Source organism: Schistocerca cancellata, chromosome 3 (genome assembly GCF_023864275.1).
Source record: "Schistocerca cancellata isolate TAMUIC-IGC-003103 chromosome 3, iqSchCanc2.1, whole genome shotgun sequence".
In the NCBI taxonomy this organism is placed as follows: domain Eukaryota; kingdom Metazoa; phylum Arthropoda; class Insecta; order Orthoptera; family Acrididae; genus Schistocerca; species Schistocerca cancellata.
In genome coordinates, this window is record NC_064628.1 from 863,962,917 (window position 1) to 863,986,108 (window position 23,192).

Consider the following 23,192-nt stretch of genomic DNA (forward strand, 5'->3'; position numbering starts at 1 on the left):
CATTTCATTCTCAACATTGTGGCAACTAAAATCGACCATACGGAAAGTATACTCTATGGACTTTTACCTCTGCAAACTCTTCAAAATTTCGTGCAATGGTTTACTATATTTAATGCTGCATAATAACTGCGTTGAACATTGAAACAAAATTAAGTCATTTATGGGGGGAAGCTATCAGTCAAGAAGATGTGTGAAAATCAAATTTTTGGGCCAAATAGTTTTTGTGGAATCGAATGATAAGGGTGTCAAAGCAGTCGGAACACGATGTGTCTGCACAGGCGAGCAGTGCAGTGACAAAATCGCGCACAATGCGGGTTGCAGGGAGCACGTCTTTGTAGCAGCGAAAGGGTTAATGCGGCCGTGGTGGCTTTACTTCATGAACTGCGCGCTTCCCCCTAAACGTAAGCTTGCGAACTATGCTATACTATGGTGCTGCTTCTATTGGCGCGTGTGTCGTGTGCAACTGGCAACGCAGCAATCTCCCGCTTCTGGGTGGGCATGCGCGAGCTGCCAAGATAAAAGAATTGAACTATAGTGCTCCATTCACTTTTCCTTCTCTCTCTCTCTCTCTCTCTCTCTCTCTCTCTCTCTCTCTCTCTTTCTGCCTGTTACATAATTTCCCCCTCCTCCCTCTTTATTATCCCAATACCACCCTCCTCTCTTCTCCCTCTCCCCTCTCTCCCACTGGTAGTCCCTCGCCCTCCCCTGCAGGTGCTGCTGAAGCAGTGCCTCCCTTCTGTGGTGCCCACCAGTGATGGGTCTACCTCCTAGAACCCCTCCCCCTGACATCTCTCGGGCCACAGGCCTGCTACACCATTTGGCCATGGGACACAGTCTGCTTAGCCCAAGGTCACACACTCTTTTTCGTTTCTGGATCTTATAGAAGCCTGCTCTATGCCCTACACTCCACAGTCTATGAAAGGGGGAAAAAAAAAAAGAAACTTAAGTCCCAGGACAAGGCCAACCTGGTGCCCAAGAGATGCCATCTCCCCTCTCGCAATCCGAGTCTGACATTTTATTTATGGACGTCATCCATTGTCGTTGGTGATGGTTGGTGACCTGGAAGTGTCATTGGCTGCAATCCATTTGTTTTATTGTGATCGTGTTACCATCAAGGTAATTACTTGGATTAGAAAGTTCAGTTATTGTCAGAGCACAGGTACACAACCTGTTCCACTCACATATACTTTTGAGCGTGGTTTTAACTATATTCTTCCATTTATACCCTGCTGATTTTACATTACTCATTTTTTGTTTTTGATAGGACCTGTACATAAGCAGATACTCAGTCCTTATATAGACATACAAGTGGGTCAATAAGAGAGATGTGCAAATGAAGGGTTTCCTTGCACATGAATGCAATGAAATCTTCACAGGATTCCTGCTCCATCCACAACATTTTGGAAGATTTATACCCTCCTGTGAATGTGCATATGACTTCCAGAATATTTGCAAACAAACTGCAAGTTGATGCAGATACCCGAGAAGGTTGTATTGCAATGAATAAGAATTGGCGATATGGAGGATTCGACATAATTTCGTATCCTGCCACTGTATTTACCAAAAACATTTTTGAACCAGGCTAATAACAAGTAGATAAAGAGGATTGAGCAGATCAGGCACTGCCTTGTTTTGGTGAATTTATGCACTTATAATTAGGTCTGATAACAGAAATGACAAAGGTCATATGTTAGTGGAATTTTACTTGGGGGGGGGGGGGGGGGAATTGTTCTTAAGACATCACTTAGACGAAAATATGAAATGGACTTGGTAAGGGTTAATATTAACTAAAATGAAAGTGCTTGGATGAGGGTTAGTTGTAATGTTTTAATTACTGCTGTGAAAATACATGAAACTTAATGGTGTTAATTCTCTAAATGTCCAGCCTTCGCTACGTCACATTTTCCCAAATCCCCCAGGGGGCTCGCTCCTCTTTGGCCGCTTCACACTCGGCTAACACAAGGCCCCAGCCTTTGCAACATCTTTTCCCTTTTGTGCTGCAAGCCTGTTCTCTTCCTGTTCTTTTCCCCCTTCCTTGGGGAACATGTCTAGGATGTTTTTGGAAATGTGTTCTGCATTTTCAGTAGCCAGTATCAGAACAGTGTCTCCAATGTTCTTCGATCCTTCTTTCTTTCTTCATTTCCCTTCTCCTACCTTTTCTCTGTTTCGGCGTTTAAGGTTAATCTTCTTCTTCTTCCCTGTGTGCTCCTGAAGACCGACCTATACTTCTGACGTGTAACAGGTGACTGGGTAACGCGCATTTCCCAACCCCGGATCGACAGATAGGGTTCGCACGTAACCCCTGGTACAGGCCAGGCCCAGGGAGGGTTGATTGCCTGAGCTGCCACCTTCCCAAATTGCTGATTGGCCCTTCTGTCAGGTGTTTAGGAGGTTTGACTGAGGTGCGGACGGTCACCTAAGGTGGGTGTGCCCCTTTCTGAAGGGGGCTCCCAGTTGGAAGGAGTGTGCTATCGGAGTCGTTGGCAATCGTGAGGATTTTCTCGCGATGAACCAATCATCTTCCCAGTCAGCGGCTAAGAAACATAAAAGGAATGAGGCTAATGATTCAAACACTTTCCCAGCTGCTCCAAGGTTCCTCGTGGTCTCCTGTACTGAAGACGGTCAGCCCTTCACAGTGGTGTATCAGATTATTATTCAGAAAGGTGCTTATGCCATTGTTGGCCCTGTGAAATCCTGTTCTAATTTATGAAATAGTACTTTGCTTTTGGAGACTACTGCTGATTCTCAAGCACAACAACTGCTTGCAGCTTTGCTCCTCCATAGCGTGATTTTCCACCACCTCCTCCTTACTGTATTAACTGCTATGCCTGTCATGCCGCCTCTTCTAAAGATTGTCCTGTGTATCTTAATGAACGGGCAGTCCAGGAGATCCGCATAAAAGAAAAAGTGGTCACAAGTTGTTGTCTAGTTGCAAACCCTGTGTTCTACCATCTAGGACTTACAGTTCTGTTCTTGCTACATCTCGCTCCATGAGGGACATGGCCAGGCAGACATGCAACCTCAGATTCGGATCTGAGATTGTGAAATCGCCTAGTGTCAAGGTAGCATCGCCGTCGCCTCGTCCAGCTGTGCAACAAGCCATCAAACTCTCGCCTCAAGGGGTGAAGCCGCCAACAATACAACCTGCAGGCCGGAAAGGCGTAGTCCCGTGAAGACTTCGAACATCCCTCCAGCCAAACAACACCTGAGTCTTCCTCTGATAACTGGAAAGGCTCGAAGAAGTCCAACAAATGCAAACGGTCTTCTCCTTCGCCGACTCGAAGGTCCTCTTTGACGGTGTCGCCATGTGATACCTTTACCCGGCCGACCTCCGTGTCATCGGTGCGCACCACTAACCGTTCTTTCAGTGCTGGTCTCCTCAGACTGACTGTACAAGAAAGCTGATGCTTCTGTGGACCTCATGGAGGAGCATCCTCCTGCTTCTGTGCCGTGCAGCAGGGAGTCTTTGCAGGCTGGCACTCAGCAGCCACTGAGGTGACATGCCTTAATTTTTTTCTGATTATGACACTCTTCCAATGGAATGTTAGCTGCCTTGGATCCCACAAAGAGGATTTATGGCTGCTTTTAGCATCATAGTGTCCCCTTGTACTCTGCCTTCAGGAAACAAAATTGCATCCTAACAGCCGCTTTGAGCTTTCGTATTTTTTCCCCGCCAGTTTTGACCTTCCCCCAGAGGTTAGCATTTCATCTCATGGGAGAGTCATGTTACTCATACAGGATGACATTCTTAGTCAACCCATCACGCTGACCACCCAACTTCAAGCTGTTGCAGTCCACCTTTTCCTCCCTCACCTAATTTTTTTTCCCTTTGTACCATTTATGTCCCTCCGTCACTCAGTGTCACCAGTGCATACTTCCTCCAGCTTATTGGGCAGCTACCTCACTGATTTGTGCTACTCGGTGACTTGAATGTGAACCATCCCCTTTGGGGTTCTCCCGGAACCTGTCAGATAGGTGTCCTCTTGGCTGACCTTATTAATCAACTGAACCTCTTCTGCCTTAACACAGCAGCACCCACGTACCTTTTTGACTCCTCACACACCTATTCCCATTTGGACCTATCCTTCTGCACTGCCCAGCTTGCCCATTGCCTAGAGTGGTCCATTCTCTCTGATATGTACTCAAGTGACCATTTCTCGTGTGCCTTCCATTTGCTGACTCCCATGCCACCTACGAGCACACCCAAATGGCAGCTTACTCAGGCTGACTAAAGGCTTTACTCCTCCCTGGCAACCTTCGATGAACAACATTGCCCCAGTTGTGGTGACAGTCACAGATGATGTCATCGTGGACCCTTTTGCTATCTCAAACACCTTGTGCCGCCATTTTGTGGAGATTTTGAGCTCTTCCCATTGTCACACTGCCTTCCTCTATCGGAAACGAGCAGAGCAGGTTCAGACGATACCCGTCTCCTCTCAGAATCTTCAGTGCTACAATACCACCTTTACTATGAGGGAGCTAGATCATGCTCTCACTTCATCTTGATCCTCTGCCCCATGGCCAGATGCTGTTCACATTCAGATGTTGCAGCACATTTCTGTTGCGGGCAAGCACTTTCTATGTAATGCGTACAACTGCATCTGAACAGAGGGCACATTTCCCAGACACTGGTGTGAAGCCACTGTCATACCCATACCTAAGCCCGGTAAGGACAAACACCTTCCTTGTAGCTACTGCCCCATTTCTCTCACCAGCTGTGTTTGCAAGGTGATGGAACATATGATTCATGCCCAGCTGGTTTGGTGTTTAGTCTCACAATTTACTAACAACTGCACAGTGTGGATTTCAGGTGCTGCGTTCTGCAGTTGACCATATTGTCACTTTGTCCACTCATGTCATAAATGGTTTTCTGCAGAAATCCCAGACTGTGGCCGTGTTTTTCGATTTGGAGAAAGCCTGCGACAGTTGCTGAAGGACTGGTGCCCTCCATACTCTCTACACATAGGGCTTCTGTGGCCGCCTGCTCAATTTCCTTGAGCAATTTTTAAAAGACCGGGTTTTCAAGGTACGCTTGGGTTCTGCCTTGTCCAGGAAAATGGTTTGCCTCAGGGTTCCGTCCTGAGCATCATCATCTTTGTTGTTGCCATTAATACTATAATGGCCTGTTTCCAGCCGGGCATCTCCAGCTCGCTTTTCATTGATGATTTTGCGATCCATTGCAGTTCTCCACAGACCTGTCACCATGAGCTGCATCTTCAGCAATGTCTCAATCGTCTTTACTCATGGGGCATCAACAATGGCTTTCATTTTTCCACTGACAAAACCGTTTGTATGAATTTCTGGCAGCGCAGTTGGTTTTTCCCACCATCTTTACTTCTTGGGCCTGTTGCTCTTCTGTTCGTTATAACGACTTAATTCCTGAGGTAAACCCCAGGCATTGGTGCATGAAGCAATTCACTGGGTGCAGTCAACCAGGAGTAGAGAAAGACCTCTACAAAGGATCTCCTATCTGATTCCAATTTGGAGTCTTGCCTTAGGTCAAGTGTTAGGGGTGAGAACTCCTGGAGACAGTGAAGAATCGGTGCAGGAGTGGTTAGGGAATTGGTGGACAGTAGTGGAATAATTGAGTAGAAGTTGGAGATGCCGAAACTGCAAGGATGGGACTACACTACAAGAATCTATTCAACTCATTCAGAAACTCCGGTGGTCAGCATTATGCCACAGTGGTGAAATGGATGTACAATTCGTAATGTTGAGGCTGCCTCTGAACCATATACCTGGCATCAGTAGTCCAATCCTGATAAAACTAGAGCCTATAAAAGAATAATACAATGAAGTGATCTCATGCCAAGACGAATGACTGAAATTTCAGTGCATTCAGTTTCAACTGCACTTTAATTTTAGCAGATGTGTGGGGCAGTCATGGCAGTTCATTATTCGAGAGTAGGCCTGGAAAGTGGGATTATATAATTACTTCGGAGTACTTCGTTCCTAGAAAAAGTCCTAGACCTGGGTATATCATGCTGTGATGACACAAATGGATGACCTGTGATTTAGTGTAGAAGAAATAAAAGCCATGGCCATAGACCCACCCAAGATGATGCCTGACAGTGAGCTCCTTAGAGCTGATGCTCGGCGAGAGCCGCTGACTGAGGGCTGTACTAAGCACAAAAGTCATCTACATAGTGTATGCACTTCCATTGAGTCCACAAGTTCATTGAGAGCTACAAGGAAAATAATGATACTGAAGACAGTGCCCTGCAACTTTGGGAGAGTTAAAGTGTGTTTCAGCTCTCAGAGCAATTGGTAGGACAGAAAGCTTTAGATAAATGTCAGTAAACCACCAAAAAAGCCACAGCTTTGGAGTGGAACTGAAATAGGGCAGACAGGGTCGTGCTTCATTGTTGTATGCCTCATTAAAGTAAAAAAAAAAATTGCAATAAGATGGTGGCACTTAGTAAAGGCTAGTGTAGTGTGTATTGCTGTTTCTAATCCAGGGGTTCCCAGACTGTGGTCATACACGCCCAAGTAAAAACTATAGAACACGAAGACACAGAAGAGTTAAGAAACGACTATACATCAATCCCAAGTGACATAAGAGAAGACAGCTAAAAACAAGGACATGGAGAAAGAGCTATGAAAGACACCATACAGAAATGGAGGTCCAGAACTAAAAATTAAATGGCCGTCACCATATTGCTAGGATGGATAAGAAGTAAAACGCGGTCGACAGCCCGCGTGTCATCTGCTAAAATGGCCAATAATTCAGATGGCAAACCGAAGTGGGAATATAAATGGTTAAGAAATGGGCATTCCCTCAGGAAATGGCGAACAGTTAAAACTTAGGTGCTATGTGTACAAAGTGGTGGAGGAACATCACTTAACAGGTGACAATGGTTAAAAAGGCAGTGCCCAATACGCAACCTAGTCAAAATGACCATCTCCTGGCGGAAGGGCCTAGAGCAGGTAGTCCAAGCCACTGGGAGAAGCTTAAAAATCTGGAGCTTATTCTCATGGAGGGAGGACCAAAGGCGATACCAAAGTGACACTACCTACTGACAGATGACAACACACAGGTCATCGGAAGGAATATAGAAACTAGAGGGATGAGGTACGAGGACTGCAGCCTTGGCGGCAGCGTGAGCAGACTTATTTCCTGGCAGACCGACATGATCAGGAACCCAAGTAAACATCAGAGAGGCTCCATCAAGAGTGAGCAAGTGACAGTTTTCCTGAACCCTTTGCACTAAGGGATGGTGCGTGGTCAGTGCAGAGAGACTTTGAAGGGTGTTGAGATAGTAGGAGGAGGGGGCACAATTGAAAAGCCTGTGTCGTCGGATGTACTCTGTGGCCTGACACAGGACAAAGAGCTTTGCTGTAAATACTGAGCAGTGTGCCAGAAGCTGATACCAAACCACATCGGTGCCAATGACAAAGGCACACCCAACACCACAGTCAGTCTGAGAGCCTTCAGTGTACACAAAGGAATAATCACGAAGTTCCATGTGAAGGTCGTGGAACTGATGCAATAGAGCGAGGCTAGAGTAGTGTCCTTTAGGAAGCAAATGAATGCTAAGGTGAACACGGGCCACCGCATGAATCTAAGGTATTGAAGGGTTCACACCCTCTGCGAAAGTGGCATTTAGTGTGAAGTTAAGCCATCGGAGCAGTTGCCAAAAGTGGACTTCAGGATGTAACAGAGAAGAGGGATGCGCCCCTTACTGGTGGTCAAAGGAGTCATCAAAGGAGGGGTCATAGGATGGATGGCTATGCATGGCAGACAAATGGCATGCATATGTGCCGAGGAGAAAGTCACAGCCGTACGACAGCAGCAGTTCGGCAGCTTCTGCATACACATTCTCAACTGGGCTAGTGTAAAAGGCACCCGTGGCCAAACAGATACCATGATGGTGATGGGATTGAGACAGTGTAAGGGGATTGATGTGAAGATTCATTAACAGAGCACCCATAGTCTACAGTTTTCAACAGACAACGGGCCAGTACTAAGAGAGGAGGCTGGTTTGATCTGCATCTGGGGGAGTACCATTGAGGACACGTAGGACATTGAAGGACCACATACAGCGGGCTGCCAGGTAAGACACTTGGGAGGACCAAGGAAGTTTCCTATTGAGCATGAGCCCTAGGAATTTCATAGTTACAACAAATGGAAGAGCAACAGGCCCAAGATGCAAAGACAATGGAAGAAACCAATTGCACAGCCAGAAATTAATGTAAACAGTTTTGTCAGTGGAAAAGCGAAAGCCATGGTTGATGCTCCACGAGTAAAGATGGTAGAGACATCACTGAAGATGTCGCTCAAGGAGACAGGTCCGTGAAGAACTGCAATAGATCGCAAAATCATAAGAGGAAAAGGGAGTCTGAGATGCCTGGTGGGAGACAAGCCATTATAGCGCTAAAGGTGAAAGCAAAGACGACGACCCTCAGGACAGAAACCTGATGCACACCATTTTCCTGGATAAAGGTGTCCGACAAGGCACAATGCACACATACCTTGAAAACTCGGTCTTTTAAAAATTCCTGAATGGAACAAGCAGGCTACCACAAGTGTCCTACGTGTAGAGATTACGGAGAATACCAGTCCTCCAGCAGATGTCGTAGGCTTTCTACAAATCGAGAAACATGGCCACAGTCCGGTATTTCCACAGAAAACCATTCATGATGTGGATTGACAAAGTGACAAGATGGTCGACCACACTTGAAATCCACACTGTGCAGTGGTTAATAAATTGTGAGACTCAAACTGCCATACCATCCGGTCATGAATCGTAAGTTCCATCACCTTGCAAACACAACTGGTGGGAGAAATGGGGTGATAACTTACCGTATTAGGTATGGATATGAAAATGGCTTTACGCCAGCATCTGGAAACTAGCCTTCTGTCCAGATGCAATTATACATATGAAGGAGAAAGTGCTTGCCCACTAGGGAAAGGTTCTGCTACATTTGAATGTGAACATCATCTGGCCCTGGGCTGTAGGATCAGGATGAAGTGAGTGCACGATCTAGCTCCTCGTAGTAAAGGTGGTATTGTAGCACTCAAGATTCTGAGAAGAGAATGGTATCGCCTGAGCCTTCTATGCCAGTTTCCGATGGAGGAAGGCAGGGTATTAGTGGGTGCAGCTCAAAATCTCCATAAAAAAGTGGCCCCGGTGTTGAAGATAGCAATAGGGTCCACTATGACATCCATCTCCTATGGACAGCTCGAAATTGGGGGCTGGACCTTGGTCCCAGAGAGCCGTCGGAGTTGGCCCACATGACGGAAGAGGGAGTGGAACAGTTAAAAGAACTAGTGAAGGAAATCCAGCTACTCTTTTTGCTATCCCGAAGAACGTGACGACACTCTGCCATCAACTGTTTATAACGAATGCAGTTTTTCGCCATAGGGTGATGGTTAAAAACATGGAGAGCATCTTTCCACATGCAAATTGCCCTGGCATGCCTAAGTCCACCAAGGCACCAGGACACAGTGGGGTAAAGAAGCAGCATGAGGAATAGGATGTTCTGTGGCAGTAAGGGTAATGTTTGAACATATTCTACCTCGTCATCACAACTGGCGAAACAATGTTCATCGAAGGGCCTCAGGGTAGAGTAAAGCCTCCAGTCTGCCTTAGCGAGCTGCCACTTGGATATGCACGTATGACGAGTGTGTGTCAGCAAATGGATAGCACATGGGAAATGGTTGCTAGAGTATGAATCAGAGAGAACGGACAACTTGAGATGATGGGCAAGCTGGGCAGTGCAGAAAGGATAGGTCTAAAAGGAAAGTGGGTACTCCTGTGTTAAGGTAGAGCAGGTGAAGTTGATTGAGAAGGTCAGTGAAGAGTGCACCCCGTGGGCAGGTTCTGGGACAATCCCAAAGGGGATGGTGCGCATTAAAGTCACCAAGTTGCAGAAAGGAGTGAGGTAGCTGCCCAATAAGGTGGAGGAAGTCTACCTTGGTGGCATCAAATGGTGTAGGGATAAAAATGGTACAAAGGAAAAAGGTCAAGTGAGGACGGAAAAGGTGAACTGCAACAGTTGGAAGTCGGGTAGTCAGGAGGTGGGTTGGCTATGAATTCCATCCCGCATGTGCAGTGAGTCTCCCCCATGAGATGGAATGCTGTCCTCAAGGGAAAGGTCAAAGAGAACTGGGAAGAAAAGAGAGAGCTCAGAACTGTTGTGAGGATGAAATTTTGTTCCTGGAGGCGGAGGACAAGAGGAGACTGCAACTCAAAGAGCAGCCATTAGTCCTCTTTGTTGGGCCAGAGGCCGAGATCATCACATTGGAGGAGAGTATGACAAGGAAAGGGGAGGATGGAAAAAATGAAGGGGTGTCACCTCGGTGGCTATCGAGTGTCAGCTCTCGAAGACTCACTGGTAGAGGAAGCAGAGGTTGGAGGATCCTGCTGCATGAGATCTGCAGAGGTGTCGACATTTTCCTTCTGTCAGTCTGCAGAGTCCAGGGCAGAAAAACAGTTGGCAGTGTGCTCTGGTGACATGGATTTCGGCTGGGCTATGGTATCACATGGCAACACCATTGAAGATGATCCCCAAGTCAGCAAGGAGAAGACCATTTGTCTTTGTTTGATTTCTCTGGTTGGCAGAGGAATATTCAGATGTTGGTTGGATGGATTTAAGAGGTCTTTGCATGTGTATTCCGTCTGTACTTTCGGACCTGCTGGTTGTGTAGCAGGTGACTTCGTCCTGTGAGGCAAAAGTTTCGTGGCTTGTTGCACAGTTGGACTAGGAGACTGGGATGCTGCCATGACCCTGGGCTATAATACAACTGTGGCAGTGAATTTGATGTCACATGTCTGTGTGCCATGCCCACCGTGGAGCAACGTGCAGCAAGAATGGTACTGTACGTGTCGGATGGTAGAGTGCACAAACAAGCATCCAACTTGTGAGTGACTGGTTAAGGCACTTTTTCCTTCATCCATATCTCCTGGACGGCCTTATCATCGAGATGCATGGAACAATCTTGGGAGGAGGCAGCATGGTCGCCATTGTGGTCGATAAAGTGGGGAGGAGGAGGTGGACAGTCAACCTTGGGAGTGTCCCTACCACAGCTTATACATTTGGCCGGTTGTTAACAGAACATTAGAGTGTAATTCTAATGACGACACTGGTAGCAGCACATCGGGTTCAGAATGTACCATTGGACTGTGATAACTTCATAGCCTGCTTTGATCTTTGATGGAAGCACCACTATAAAAAATGTGAAAAAGAGTACATGTGAGCACTAAGGATTAATCTACCTTTTTCATCACTCAGTGGGCTGCAACAAGGCCCTGATCAGAGAGCTACATTTTGATTTCTGCATCAGTCATATCATCGAACAGCCTAGTGTAAATAACGCTACGGGAAGAATTCAGCAATCGGTGGACCTCGACACGAGCAGGATAGCCCTGGAGGAGTGAAGCTGCAAGCAGTTGTGCTTGAGAATCAGAAATAGTCTCCAAAAACAAAATACCACAGCATAAATGAGAGCAGGATTTCACAGGGCCGGCAATTGCGTTGACACCTTTCTGAATAATAAACAGATTTACCGAACCAGAGGACTGACCGTTTTCAGAACATGAAACCATGAGAAACTGTGTTGCAGGTGGGAGGGTGTTTGAATCTTTAGCCTCTTTCTGTTTATGTTCAGAGATGACAATTGGTTCATTGTGAGAAAATACCCCATGACTGCCAGTGTCTCCAATGCCGCGCTCCTTCCAATGCCCCCCCCCCCCCCTCCCCCCTTTTGTTTTAGGGTGCAAAAACAACTATTGTCCTACGCCCATGTCAAAACTGTAGAAGACAAAGAGAGGAGTTAAAAACAACTACACATCAATCCCAAACAATGGAAGACAAGACAGTGAAAAAAATGGACATGGAGAAATGTCTTTAAAATACCCCATAGAGAAATGAAGCTCCAAAAGTAAAAACTAAATGTACTTTGCCATATTGCTACGATGGATAAAAAGTGAAATGTGGTTGACAACCTGCGCATCATTTGCTAAAACAGCCAATAACTCAAACACAAACAGGACCTAAGCTCTTAAAAAAGGGCATTCCATCAGGAAATTGCAGACAGTCAAAAGTTGGGCGCAGTGTGCACAAAGTGGTGGAGGAGCACTGCTTAACAAATGGTGATGGCTAAAGAGACAGTGCCCAACATGCAACCTAGTTAAAATGGTCTCCTTGTGGCAAGAGGGCTGAGAGGAGGTCGTTCGAGCCTATGCGTCCTCAGTGGTGTTTACTGTGACCTGGATTGGACCATCCTCTTCCGTTTGTATCAGTCCCTTGTCCATTCGAAACTAGACTATGGGTGTTTTGTTTGTGCATCTGCACATCCATCCCTTTTATGCCGTGTCAGTAATATACACCATCGTGACATCTGTTTGGCCACTGGCGCCTAGTACACTAGCCTGGTTGAGAGCCTGAATGCATAAACTACCAAACTAACACTGTCGTACTACCGTGACTTTCTCCTCAACATGCATGCTGGTTGTCTTCCATGTATGGCCACCCGTCCTATACCACCTCCTTCCATGACTCGTTTGATTGCTAGTATAGGTGGTGTCCCTCTTCGATGTTATCTCCTGGAGTTCACTTGTGCCTCTTGCTCCGGCAGCTTAACTATGTGCTACCTGCAGCTTTCCCAGTGGGTGTGAACCCTGCACCATCTTGATTTTGTGTGGCGGCCCGTGTTCACCTTGGCCTTCATTCGCTTCCTAAGGACACTGCTCCAGTCCCACTCTGTCCACGACCTTTGCACAGAACTTTGTGATAGTACCTTTGTGCACACTGATGGCTCTAGGACTGACCGTTGTGTCGGGTGTAATTTCGTCATTGGCACTGTCGATTTTTGGTATCATCTTCCAGAACACTGCTCAGTATTTACAGCAGAGCCTTTTGCTCTATACCAGGCCACATAATACACCTGGAGATATGGGCTTTTCAATTGCGTCATCTGCTCAGACTCTCTCAGTGCCCTTCAGAGCCTGTGTGTTCTGTACAACGTCCAACCCTTAGTGCAACGTGTCCAGGGAAGCTGTCACTTGCTCAGTCTTGATGGCGCCACTGTGATGTTTACGTGGGTTCTTGGTCACGTCGGTCTGATGGGAAATGAGGCCACTGACACTACTGCCAAGGCTGCAGTCCTAGTACCGTAGCCCGCTAGTTCTTCCAATTCCTTCGATCTCTGTGTTGGCGTCTGTCAGCAGGTGGTGTTACTTTGCCATCATCAGTGGATCTCCCTTCATGAGAACAATCCCTCCACTTTGAGCTCATTGCCCTCAGCCTTTGACGATTCACCGTTTTCTAACCCAATAGTTTAGGACCCTTGTTTCTCTATGGCACATTTTATGGACCTTTCTCAAAGTACCTGTGTTTAGCTGTCTTTGCTTCTGTTGATTGGGCTTAGCGTATAATCGCTTTTAACTTCTTTCAGTCTTCGTGGTCTACAGTTCTAATATGCGTACGTAACCCTAGTTGTTTCTGCACCCTAAAACAAAACAAAATAAAACATATTTTCCCAACAGTGAATGACTTGGTAGGGGCTTGGTTGTAAAAATCTGCAATTTGGCTGTTGTGGGAACATCCCCCCTCCCAAAAAAAAATCATTCTGGAAATGCCTGTCATGAGGAAAGAGGAAGACAGTAAATGGCTGTCATTGTCAGGAGAATACGAGGGTGAGGCAAAATATTATAGTAAAAAAGAAGGGGGGGGCATGTGGGATTTGTCCTTTGCAGAATGAAGTGGCGTGTTGCCGGGGGAGCGCACACAGCCCTTAGATTACCGTAACCCCGTCAGTAGATTTCAGTAGTGTGCGTATGTGACAGTTTGCCCCTTCGGAGCCTAATTGGTTAGCATGATATTGTGACGGTGCGAAAAGAAACACGTGGTGTCACCTTGCCCAATATTGAACTGATCACTTTGCTCCATCGCCATAGGGTCATAGTGATACGTTCAGTACTTTTTCATTATGATTGGGTAGCTAAAGAAGTCAGCTGGATTGACCTACCACAGTTGCATCATTTCTGCTGCCTCAATTTGGCAGGATTTTTGAATGGGTGTGAGCAGTGGCAGAATCCAGCAGGCGATACTCTTTATGATGTGCAAAATACATAAATTGATCCATGACTGAATTTCATTTACTCCACTACGGCTTTGATTGTGATATGCCATCACAGAACACCAGGATCGCCAATTCTCGTGTGCTTCCTGGTCCTTCAGGGAGGCATGGTGAGCCACTCCATTCTTTGCCAGTCAGGCTTGCTTTAGTGCCTAGGAACATCTACACACATTACCATTGTGTTGTGTGATGGTGCATTGTAGCTGTAGACTTCCACTAAACTTGCTATGGATAGCAGAAGCGTTGTTCCACTTAAATAGCAGAAAATAAGATACCCCACTTTATCGATGGCCTGCACTGTTTTGTTTTGGATCCACACTGGTAGCATGCAGTAGTTCTGTGACTTCAGAATTTTATTGTGTGAAAGAACAGCAGATGTACCTGCAGACAAACAAAAAGTAGTTACGTAACTTTATTTTGTGAGGTGTTCGTTAAAACTTTAATCACCCTTCATATTTTATGAAAGAATACAGAAATTGTGGAAGCTGTGATAATCTCAAAGTGCTTTTGAATTGCAAGTGATCAGAGGCTATTAAGACTCCAAGAAATATAGTGGTAACGGGTACCTGTTCATAGCTGGAAAGAAACTAACTCACCAGGCAAGGAATCAGAAGCTTAAATTATGGTAATTTATTTAAGAGTGAAAGGAACATCAGGTTAAATTATGCAAAGAGTTGATAATTTTCAAAATGATTTAGTAGAACAATGGAAAGTCCAAGATGGTGAAGATTATAAGAGTTAGGTAAAAAGGGGACAATTCTTTAACAAAGATACTTATGTAAGTAGCAAAAGGTGTCAGTTATGAGTAAAATGAAGTGAAGGAAAAAAATAAACTACGCAGTTATTAAAGACAAAGGGAGTGTATCGAATAAACAGTAATATGGTAGAATACACTGGATTAAACAAAACTGTTCGCAAATGTCTTAGAAGAAACTATAAAAATTTGCTATTAGAGAGAAATATTGAAAACCATTAGAAGAGCACACGTGCAGTGCGCATGCTTACACACACACACACACACACACACACACACACACACACACACACACACACACACACACACACGACTGCGACCACTCTCTCTGTCTGCTGTGGCCAGACCGCAAGCAACTGTATGTGATGGAAGAAGCAATTTGGAGGGTAGGAGTAGCTGAGTTGGGAAGGGGGAAGGAGAGCAGGATGTGTATGGGTGTTTATGGGAGCATGCAGGGTCGAGATGGAGAGAGGGTAAGGCAGCTAGGTGCAGTCAGGAGGCTAGACAGCAGGGGGCCAGAAAAGTAGGGAATAAAAAAGGCTATGGCTACGCTTGTGGAATAGAAGGCTGTGGAGTGGGAACAGAGAAGGGAATAGGTAGGTGAAGGACAATGATTGATTGAAGGTTGAGGCCAGGAGGCTATAGGAATGTAGGATATATTTGAAGGAGTAGTTCCCACCTGTGCAGTTCCGGAAAACTGGTGTTGGTGGGATAGAACCAGATGCCACAGACTGTGAAGCAGTCATTAAAATGAAGAGTGTTGTGTTCGGCAGCTCAGTAACTGTCATCCAGCTGTTTCTTGGCCACAGTTTGTCGTTGACCATTTATGCGGACAGTTTGTTGGTTGTCATGCCCATGTAGAATGAAACGCAATGGTTGCAGCTTAGCTTGTGGATTACATGACTGCTTTCACAAGTAGCTCTGCCTTTGATGGGGTAGGGGATGTTTGTGAATGGACTAGAATAGCTGGTGATGGGAGCATGTATGGGACAGCTCTTGGATCTAGATCCATTACATGGACATGAGCCACAAGGCAAGGGGCTGGGAGCAAGGGTTGTGTAGGGATGGATGAGGACATTATGGAGGTTTGGTGGCTGGCTGGATACCACTGTGGGATAATTGGGGAGCATAGTGGGTAATACATTCCTCATTGCAGGGCACAAGAGATATTTGTAACCCTGGACGAGAAAGTGATTCAGTTGCTCCAGTCCTGGACAGGGTCATACTGAGTCAAGATGGGAACACTCCACTGTGACCAGATGGTGGGACTGTGGGAGGTGGTGGGTGACTGGAGAGATAAGACATGGGAGATCTGTTTCTGTACAACATTAGGAGGTTAATTATGGTATGTGAAGGCCTCAGTGAGACCCTTGGTATATTTTGAGGGGGAATGCTCATCACTACAGGTGCGATTGCAGTGGGTGGCTAGGTTGTGTGGAAGGGGCTTCTTGGTATGGAATGGGTGGCAGCTGTCGAAGTTGAGATTATTGCTAGTGTTTGGATTGGGTGAGAAGGTGTTGAGGTTCTGCAGGAATGTGGGTAGTGTCTCCTCACCCTCAATCCAAATCATGAAGATGTCATCAGTGAATTTGAACCAGGTGAGGGGTTTGGGAATTTGGAAGGTTAGGGAGGATTCCTCTAGGTGGCCCATAAATATGTTGATATCGGATGGTGTCGTGTGTGCGCATTGTTGAACCCCGTGTTTATTTGTGGGTGATTCCCTCAAAGGAGAAGTAATAGTGGATCAGATGTAGTCAGTCATGGTGACCAGGAAGCAGGGAGTAGGTTTGGAATCCATAGGGTGTTGGAAAAGATAGTGTTCAATAGTGGTAGACCATGGGTGTTAGGGATGTTAGTTTAAAGGGAGGTGGCATCAGTAGTCACAAGCTGGGCACTGTGTGGTAAAGGAAAGGGAACTGTGGAGAGTCAGTGGAGGAAATAGTTGATATCTTTTATATAGAAGGGTAGGCTGTGGGTTATAGGCTAAAGGTGTTGGTCTATGAGAGCAGAGATTCTCTGAGTGGAGCACAGCAATCAGCTACAATGGGGCATCCTGGGTAGTTGGGTGTATGTACTTAAGGAAGTGTGTAGTAGAAGGTAGAAATGTGGAGAATAATAGGGGTGTTGAGACAGACTGACTCTGGGGAGAGAGGTTCTGGGATGGACCTAATGATGTCAAGAAAGACTGAAGATCCTGGTGGGTTTTTGGAATGGGGTCACTGTGGCAGGGTTTGTAGGTGGGTGAATCTGACAGCTGACAGAGTCCATCTGGCACGTAATCCTTGTGGTTCATAACAGTGGTGGAGCCTTTGTCAGCGGGTAAGATAATAAGGTTGAGATGAGATTTTAGGTGGTGGTTTGTGGTTCTTTCTGCAAATATGAGGTTAGCTTGCATGTTGAGGGATTTGGGGAATGATTGTGAGGCAAGGTTCAAGGTTAAGACATTCTGGAAAGTCAACAGAGGGTGATTTTGGGGGCAGTGGAGGTGGTCTTTCTTTGTGCCTGTCTGCGACTCAATATCTCTGCTACATGGTGAATAGCAGTCTATCCTTTTGATAATATTGTCATTATACCATCCTGGATTTTCCATTGTTAGAAACTTGTTTTGGATACACACTGCACTATATACACTGGTGTCCAAAATTAAAGCAACAAACTGCTGTTTTCCTGTTCTGTGTCTAATTCACGATATAATCATGCAAACTGTCAACAGATGTCATTGTGATCGTGCTCTGCATGGAGGAAGGTATTCCTGTCAATGGACAACCATGCCAGCATTGACGTCAGGGCACCTATCAAGTGGGGTAGTGTTTGCAGGGTAGTCTCACATCAACAGTCGCTATGTACACAGTCACTGATGGTGCAGTGTGGCACAGAGAAGACGCCTGCTGTGGAGGGCCATAGGAAGAATGGAAGCAGGAGAGTCGCAAACTGATGTGACCTGCCGGCATAATGTGAATCGTTCCATTATGTTTCAGGTGACACGATAGTTTATAGAGACTGAAACTCTATCCCAGAGACCAGGATGTGGCCGAACATGTCTGACATCAGAAAGAGTGGACCATTATTTGGCTGTAATGGCATGACAGTACCGCCTTACTACTGCACTGCAAGTGGCATCTGATCACGTAGCATCCCCTGGATGTATTGTATTGAGGCAACCTGTGTACAGATGTCTTCAAAAGAGTGGCCTTTATTGTTGGAGACCTGCTGCCTATTTTCCTCTGGCATGCCTTCACAGAAGGGAACTTCTAGAGTGGAGCTGTTGACATGTCACCTGGGTGGTCGAACGGTGGGTCAATGTTGTTTTTACAAAGGAGTCCCGATTTGGTCTGGAGGGCAATTCTCGATGGATTTGTTTCTGGTGGGCACATGAAACGTGATTTCGAGATCCAAACATTATGTAAAGGGACCAGTATCGAGGAGGATCCCTGATGGTGTGGGGAGGGATTATGTCGACCACTTGAACACCTGTTGATGAAATTGTATGGGTGAATCAGCAAGATTTAACTACAGTCCAGTACCGTGAGGAGATTTTGGAATTTCACATGCAGTAGTTGTGCGGTGCTGTAGGCCCAGACTTCATACTGATGGATGGTAATACTCAGCCTCATACAACATGGAAGAAAAACATGGATGTTATCGTGCAGTGGGAAGACAACAATGATGATGATACAAAGTGTATGAAGCAAAATGGGCCATTGGAGTCATGACAGTCAGCAATTCAGATATGAAAGATGAGTCAGACAAGGAGATTCCATGTCAGTGAAACTATTCATAGAATCCCCAGAGGAATAGTTCAAATTAGAAATGAAGAAAGAATACATGTTAATGGAATATACCTGCACCATCTTTGTTTACGTGTTGACATTATACTGTTTCTCATGTATATTGATTTCAAAGAGGGTAAAAACTTGAAGGTGCAAGTTTGAAATTAGCCTGAAAATGAATTCTGAGATCACTAATTCAAGACAGTTTGAAGACAATGGCTGTATTGGCAACAAAAGTAATAAACAGAAGAGCAAAACTGCCTTTTGTAGCTTTTTAACTTTTAAAACTAAACATGGTTTTTAAAAGTTTTCCTAAACAGGAAAATCTACAGTCTGGGTGTGCTACCAGTTTTGACTTATTGAGAGATGGGACTTCTTGTGTGAAACAGTTACAAATAAGTGCAAATGGTGGATGGGAAGAACAGGTAGCTAGGTTAATGGCTGATGGATTGATCACAGAAGTAATTTGCTGGGTTTCAAAAGATAAGAAGAGACTAGGCAAAAAAACTTAATGGAAAGTGGGTTGATGGCATTACAAAAAGTACAGGAACAGTATGGATTGTGTGTGCTGAAGATCATAAATCATGGAAAAGTTAGGGGGTGGCCTTTATCTGGTAGATGATGACAGTTGTCTAATTATGAATTGGGAGCATTGTAAGTAGGGGAACTGTGAGGTGAAGATCGCCTGTAACAGAGTACAACTTTTTTTTAAAAAATTTTGTGTGTGGTTGGAAAATAGCCCCATTCTCCTGTGTGCCAAGCTGTTCTCCAATTTTCTTTCATGCAGCTGTGCAAAATGGAAGGAAGCCTTCATAGCAGTGTGGCAAAATATTAAGGCAACCACATCTCTAAGAAAGATCATGAACATTCCTTAATTTTGTAAATAATGTCCAGATGGTGTATTTGTCTCAGCACTAACTGTAATTTTAGTATCTAAGAGTTAGACAGTAAGAAGTCTTCATAAGTCTTGTTTTATTTTGAAGAACCTATTGCATTCTTTACATGGGATTCTAAACAGCAGTATTCTGTGTGAGATTTTATTTTATGTATTTTTTTCATGTTTCTGTAACATAATGTATAAGGGGTGTTCAAAAAGAAATGAGCTGGAGGCATAGTTACAGAAACCAGTACCTGTATGTTAGAAGTATTGACCCTGGCTGCTGAGACACTTGTCCCACTGTGACACGAGGCAGTGAATGGCTGTCTCCTAAAATTCTCGGGGCTGTGATGTTAACCAGTTCTGCACGTAGAACTGGACGTTGTCGTCCAACATGAATCTTTTGACCCTCAAAGCCTGTTTAAGGGGACCAAAAATGGTGTAATCACAGGGAGAGAGGTCTGAACTGTATGGAGGGTGCCCGAGACTATCTCATTTGAATTTCTGCAGGAGTGCCGCGACAGTGTTGGCCGTGGAGCGGAATGACCCTATGGGTGAGATTGCCTGGTCGTTTTGATTTGATTTGATTGCTTGGCGAAGGGTGGTCAAGGTTTCCGAGTAACACTGGGCTCACTGTTGTTCCGTGCTGCAAGAAGTAAATCAGAAGGGGGCCACCTTGGTCAAAGAACATCAGCATAACATTTCCAATTCACCTCGGATGACGACGTCCAGCTGTACGTGCAGAACTGGTTAACATCACGATGCCAGGAATTGTGTGAGACAGCCATTCACCACCTTGTGTCATAGTGGGACAAGTGTCTCAACAGCCAGGTTCAATACTTCTAAAATACAGGTACTGGTGTCTGTAATTATGCCTCTGGCTCATTTCTTTAACGCCCCTTATACATTTACATTCTATAACATTAACAATGAGAGTATTTTGTGCCACTGGAAGTTGAACGTATATTTCCCAATCTGATATTTCTATATTTTTGCAGTGTTGCAAAGAATGATTCTTGATAGCCTCATACACTAGTTCTTAGTAAAATTAATTTTCTTTTGATGGCCTTTATGTAAGAATAAAATTCTATTGCACCTAGCCCTGTTAGTGTAAGTCCTGCCTATGATTATAGTACAGCCTTGAAGCCACTAAGCTTAATTCTCTTTAGTGAGGGAAGTACAAATATTAAATGTAGTATTCAAGATATTTTATTTTTAAATGGTATTTTGTTTCTTCCAGCAAATGCAAGTAACTCTATAATTGGCATGTGGGCTCTAAAGCCAAGTATTTTAGAATTACTGGCAGTGAAGTTGGAACCATACAGTGACAAGCTCACTTTGTGCTGCCCAGCTCTACAGTACTCACTTCTGTATCTATTATACAGTCACTGTTCAAGGTATGTGTGTTTGTAGTTTTTTGAAGAAAATTATTGCATAAAAATTTTGTCGTCTGCTAATGTTCTAGATCACTAATCCTTTGCATTTTGTACCATCATTTAATGTAACATTTCCATCCCTTTTTGACTTGCCTTATGCAGCAGTAACTTGCATAGGACTCTCATGCATATTGCCAGTTGAATCAGTCCCCCCTAACACACTGTGTGTGCCTTCTTGTTACTTGGTATAATGGTTGTAAAACTGTAGGTAGATCTAATGGCCATTGTTTTGGTGCTAATCTGCAAAAAGGTTACTCAGAATCTTAACTCTAAAGATCATGATGCTGGTATAAAAATTTATGGAATGTAACAAATAAGACATTGCAAGACATTAACGCAACGGCAAGGCAATTGAAACACGACCCTGCCCCATCAGTACCTGCGGCTTCAACAACTTTAGGGTAATTGCTATGCCATATACTATGTGCTAAATTGACTTGCCAAATGGAAGGCTCATTGCTGTTACCTTTTTAGCAATTACAAGAAGTTGTAATAGGTTTTATTGGTTTATTATGTTTGTAAAAAAAATATTGATAGTTAAAATCTGAAATCAATCTATGATTTTGTGCTAGGTGGGGACACTGACCATTATGCCAGATTGAGAAATGAGTTTTGTGGTTCCTAATGTATGATGGAGCATTTAAAACTCCAATATGATACCTAGTTAATGAGAAGAAGAGGGCTTATCTTGTAGGTATTTAATTAGTTGCAGGGTTCCTCACTTCATCTTAAACAAGTATTCACTTGTTACATAGGTACATATGGTCAAAGTTAATTCTGGCAAACGATTTTCTATGTATGGAATTTAATAACTGAAACTTCATGTATAAATACAGTATTTACCTGAATTTTGTTGCACCCAAAAAATGAATCTCGAAATCGAAGGGGAAAAATGTTGTAACCCACTCTTCAATGTTAAGATATAGTTCGTTTATTCTGCCATGAGATACTTGGACAGAATGGATGAAGGTACAGCTACAGTAGTTGGGTTTGAGCCATGAGCTTAGCTGTTTTGTAGATTAATTTATGCTTTCAAATATTTAAAACCCCATAATTTGTCTTTGCAGATCTTACAGGTGTAGAAGATTTAAAAATCAATACGAGAAGTCCATTGTTGTGGTTCGCTCCTGATTGTGTCACTGTTCAGCATAAGAATAATACGAATATAAACATGACATGATATGTATATTCTTCTGCACTTGCTGTTCTCTCACTCGAGTTTGTCAGGTGGATAGGATTTAAATGAGACAACAGCTAACACAGAAGAATATATGGCATAACATTTACATTCTTATTATTCTTATGATGCAGAGTGTACATGATTCATGATTTGTAGGAATCATCTCTCGTCATGGGTAGGAAAACATCAGAGACATAGCGTTGGCCACATTGCCGTACGCAGACTTGCAAATCGGTTTTTCATAACAGACTTCAGATGTATAACTAGCAAAACTTACAAAATAAGAATGAAAGTAACTGAGAAATCAAAAGCAGAAATATAAAACAAAATTTTATTACATAATATAAACTTTAGGAACTGTTTAAAATATCAGTTAGATAATTCTGAATCACTTTCATTGGATTCCTTGTTGCTCAGTTCTTTATACAGGGAATCATCCTCCATATCATCAAGTGCATTTGGTATCAAACATTTGTATAAGCGTGTTTAACAGTCTGGTTTGGTACACAGTTCCATGAATCATAAATCCATCGGCACACTTGCGACAAACTTGTGTATTTTACAAGTCCTGTTTTGTGTTGGTTGTCTGTCGTTTATCGAAAGCCAGTCCATGTACGTGTGTTGAAGTTGTCTTTAAATGGTTTATTCAAACAGGCATCAAGTGGTTGCAGAACTGATGTCATCCTGCCTGGAATTACCGACAAGTCTATTTTGCTCTCTAAAAATTCCTGTTTTACTGCAGATGTTGTATGACCTGTCTAACACCAGCAGACTATGTAAACCAAGCATTGCTTGAGGATGACGATTCCATATAAGCCTAATCCATTCCAGCACAATATCCTTTGAAAACCACCCACTTTTGTTTGCTCATACAATTACAGATTTTGGAAACACTTCAGATTGCTTGAAAACTATGAATGGAGGTAATTTATGTCCATCTGCTGTGCAAGCCAGCTTGGTGGACATTCACTGTTTTTTCACTCCCTGATTTGATAATACTTATCTTTCTTTCCTCTGGCGGCATGTCAAAATATACAGGAGTTTGGTCAGCATTCCCTATCTGGCCAAGAAAGTTCTGGTTTTCAGTGCACC

At 44.3% G+C, this 23,192-nt stretch overlaps 1 protein-coding gene across 1 annotated transcript in view; it reads left to right on the forward strand.

Moving 5' to 3' along the window:
• Window positions 1–23,192, forward strand: part of LOC126175920 (serine/threonine-protein kinase SMG1) — a 383,335-nt gene that overhangs the window by 115,546 nt on the left and 244,597 nt on the right. Inside the window, exon 12 of the mRNA XM_049922990.1 lies at window positions 20,725–20,881. Within this exon, the coding sequence (XP_049778947.1) occupies window positions 20,725–20,881 (157 nt within the window). The remainder of the gene's footprint in view (window positions 1–20,724; window positions 20,882–23,192) is intronic.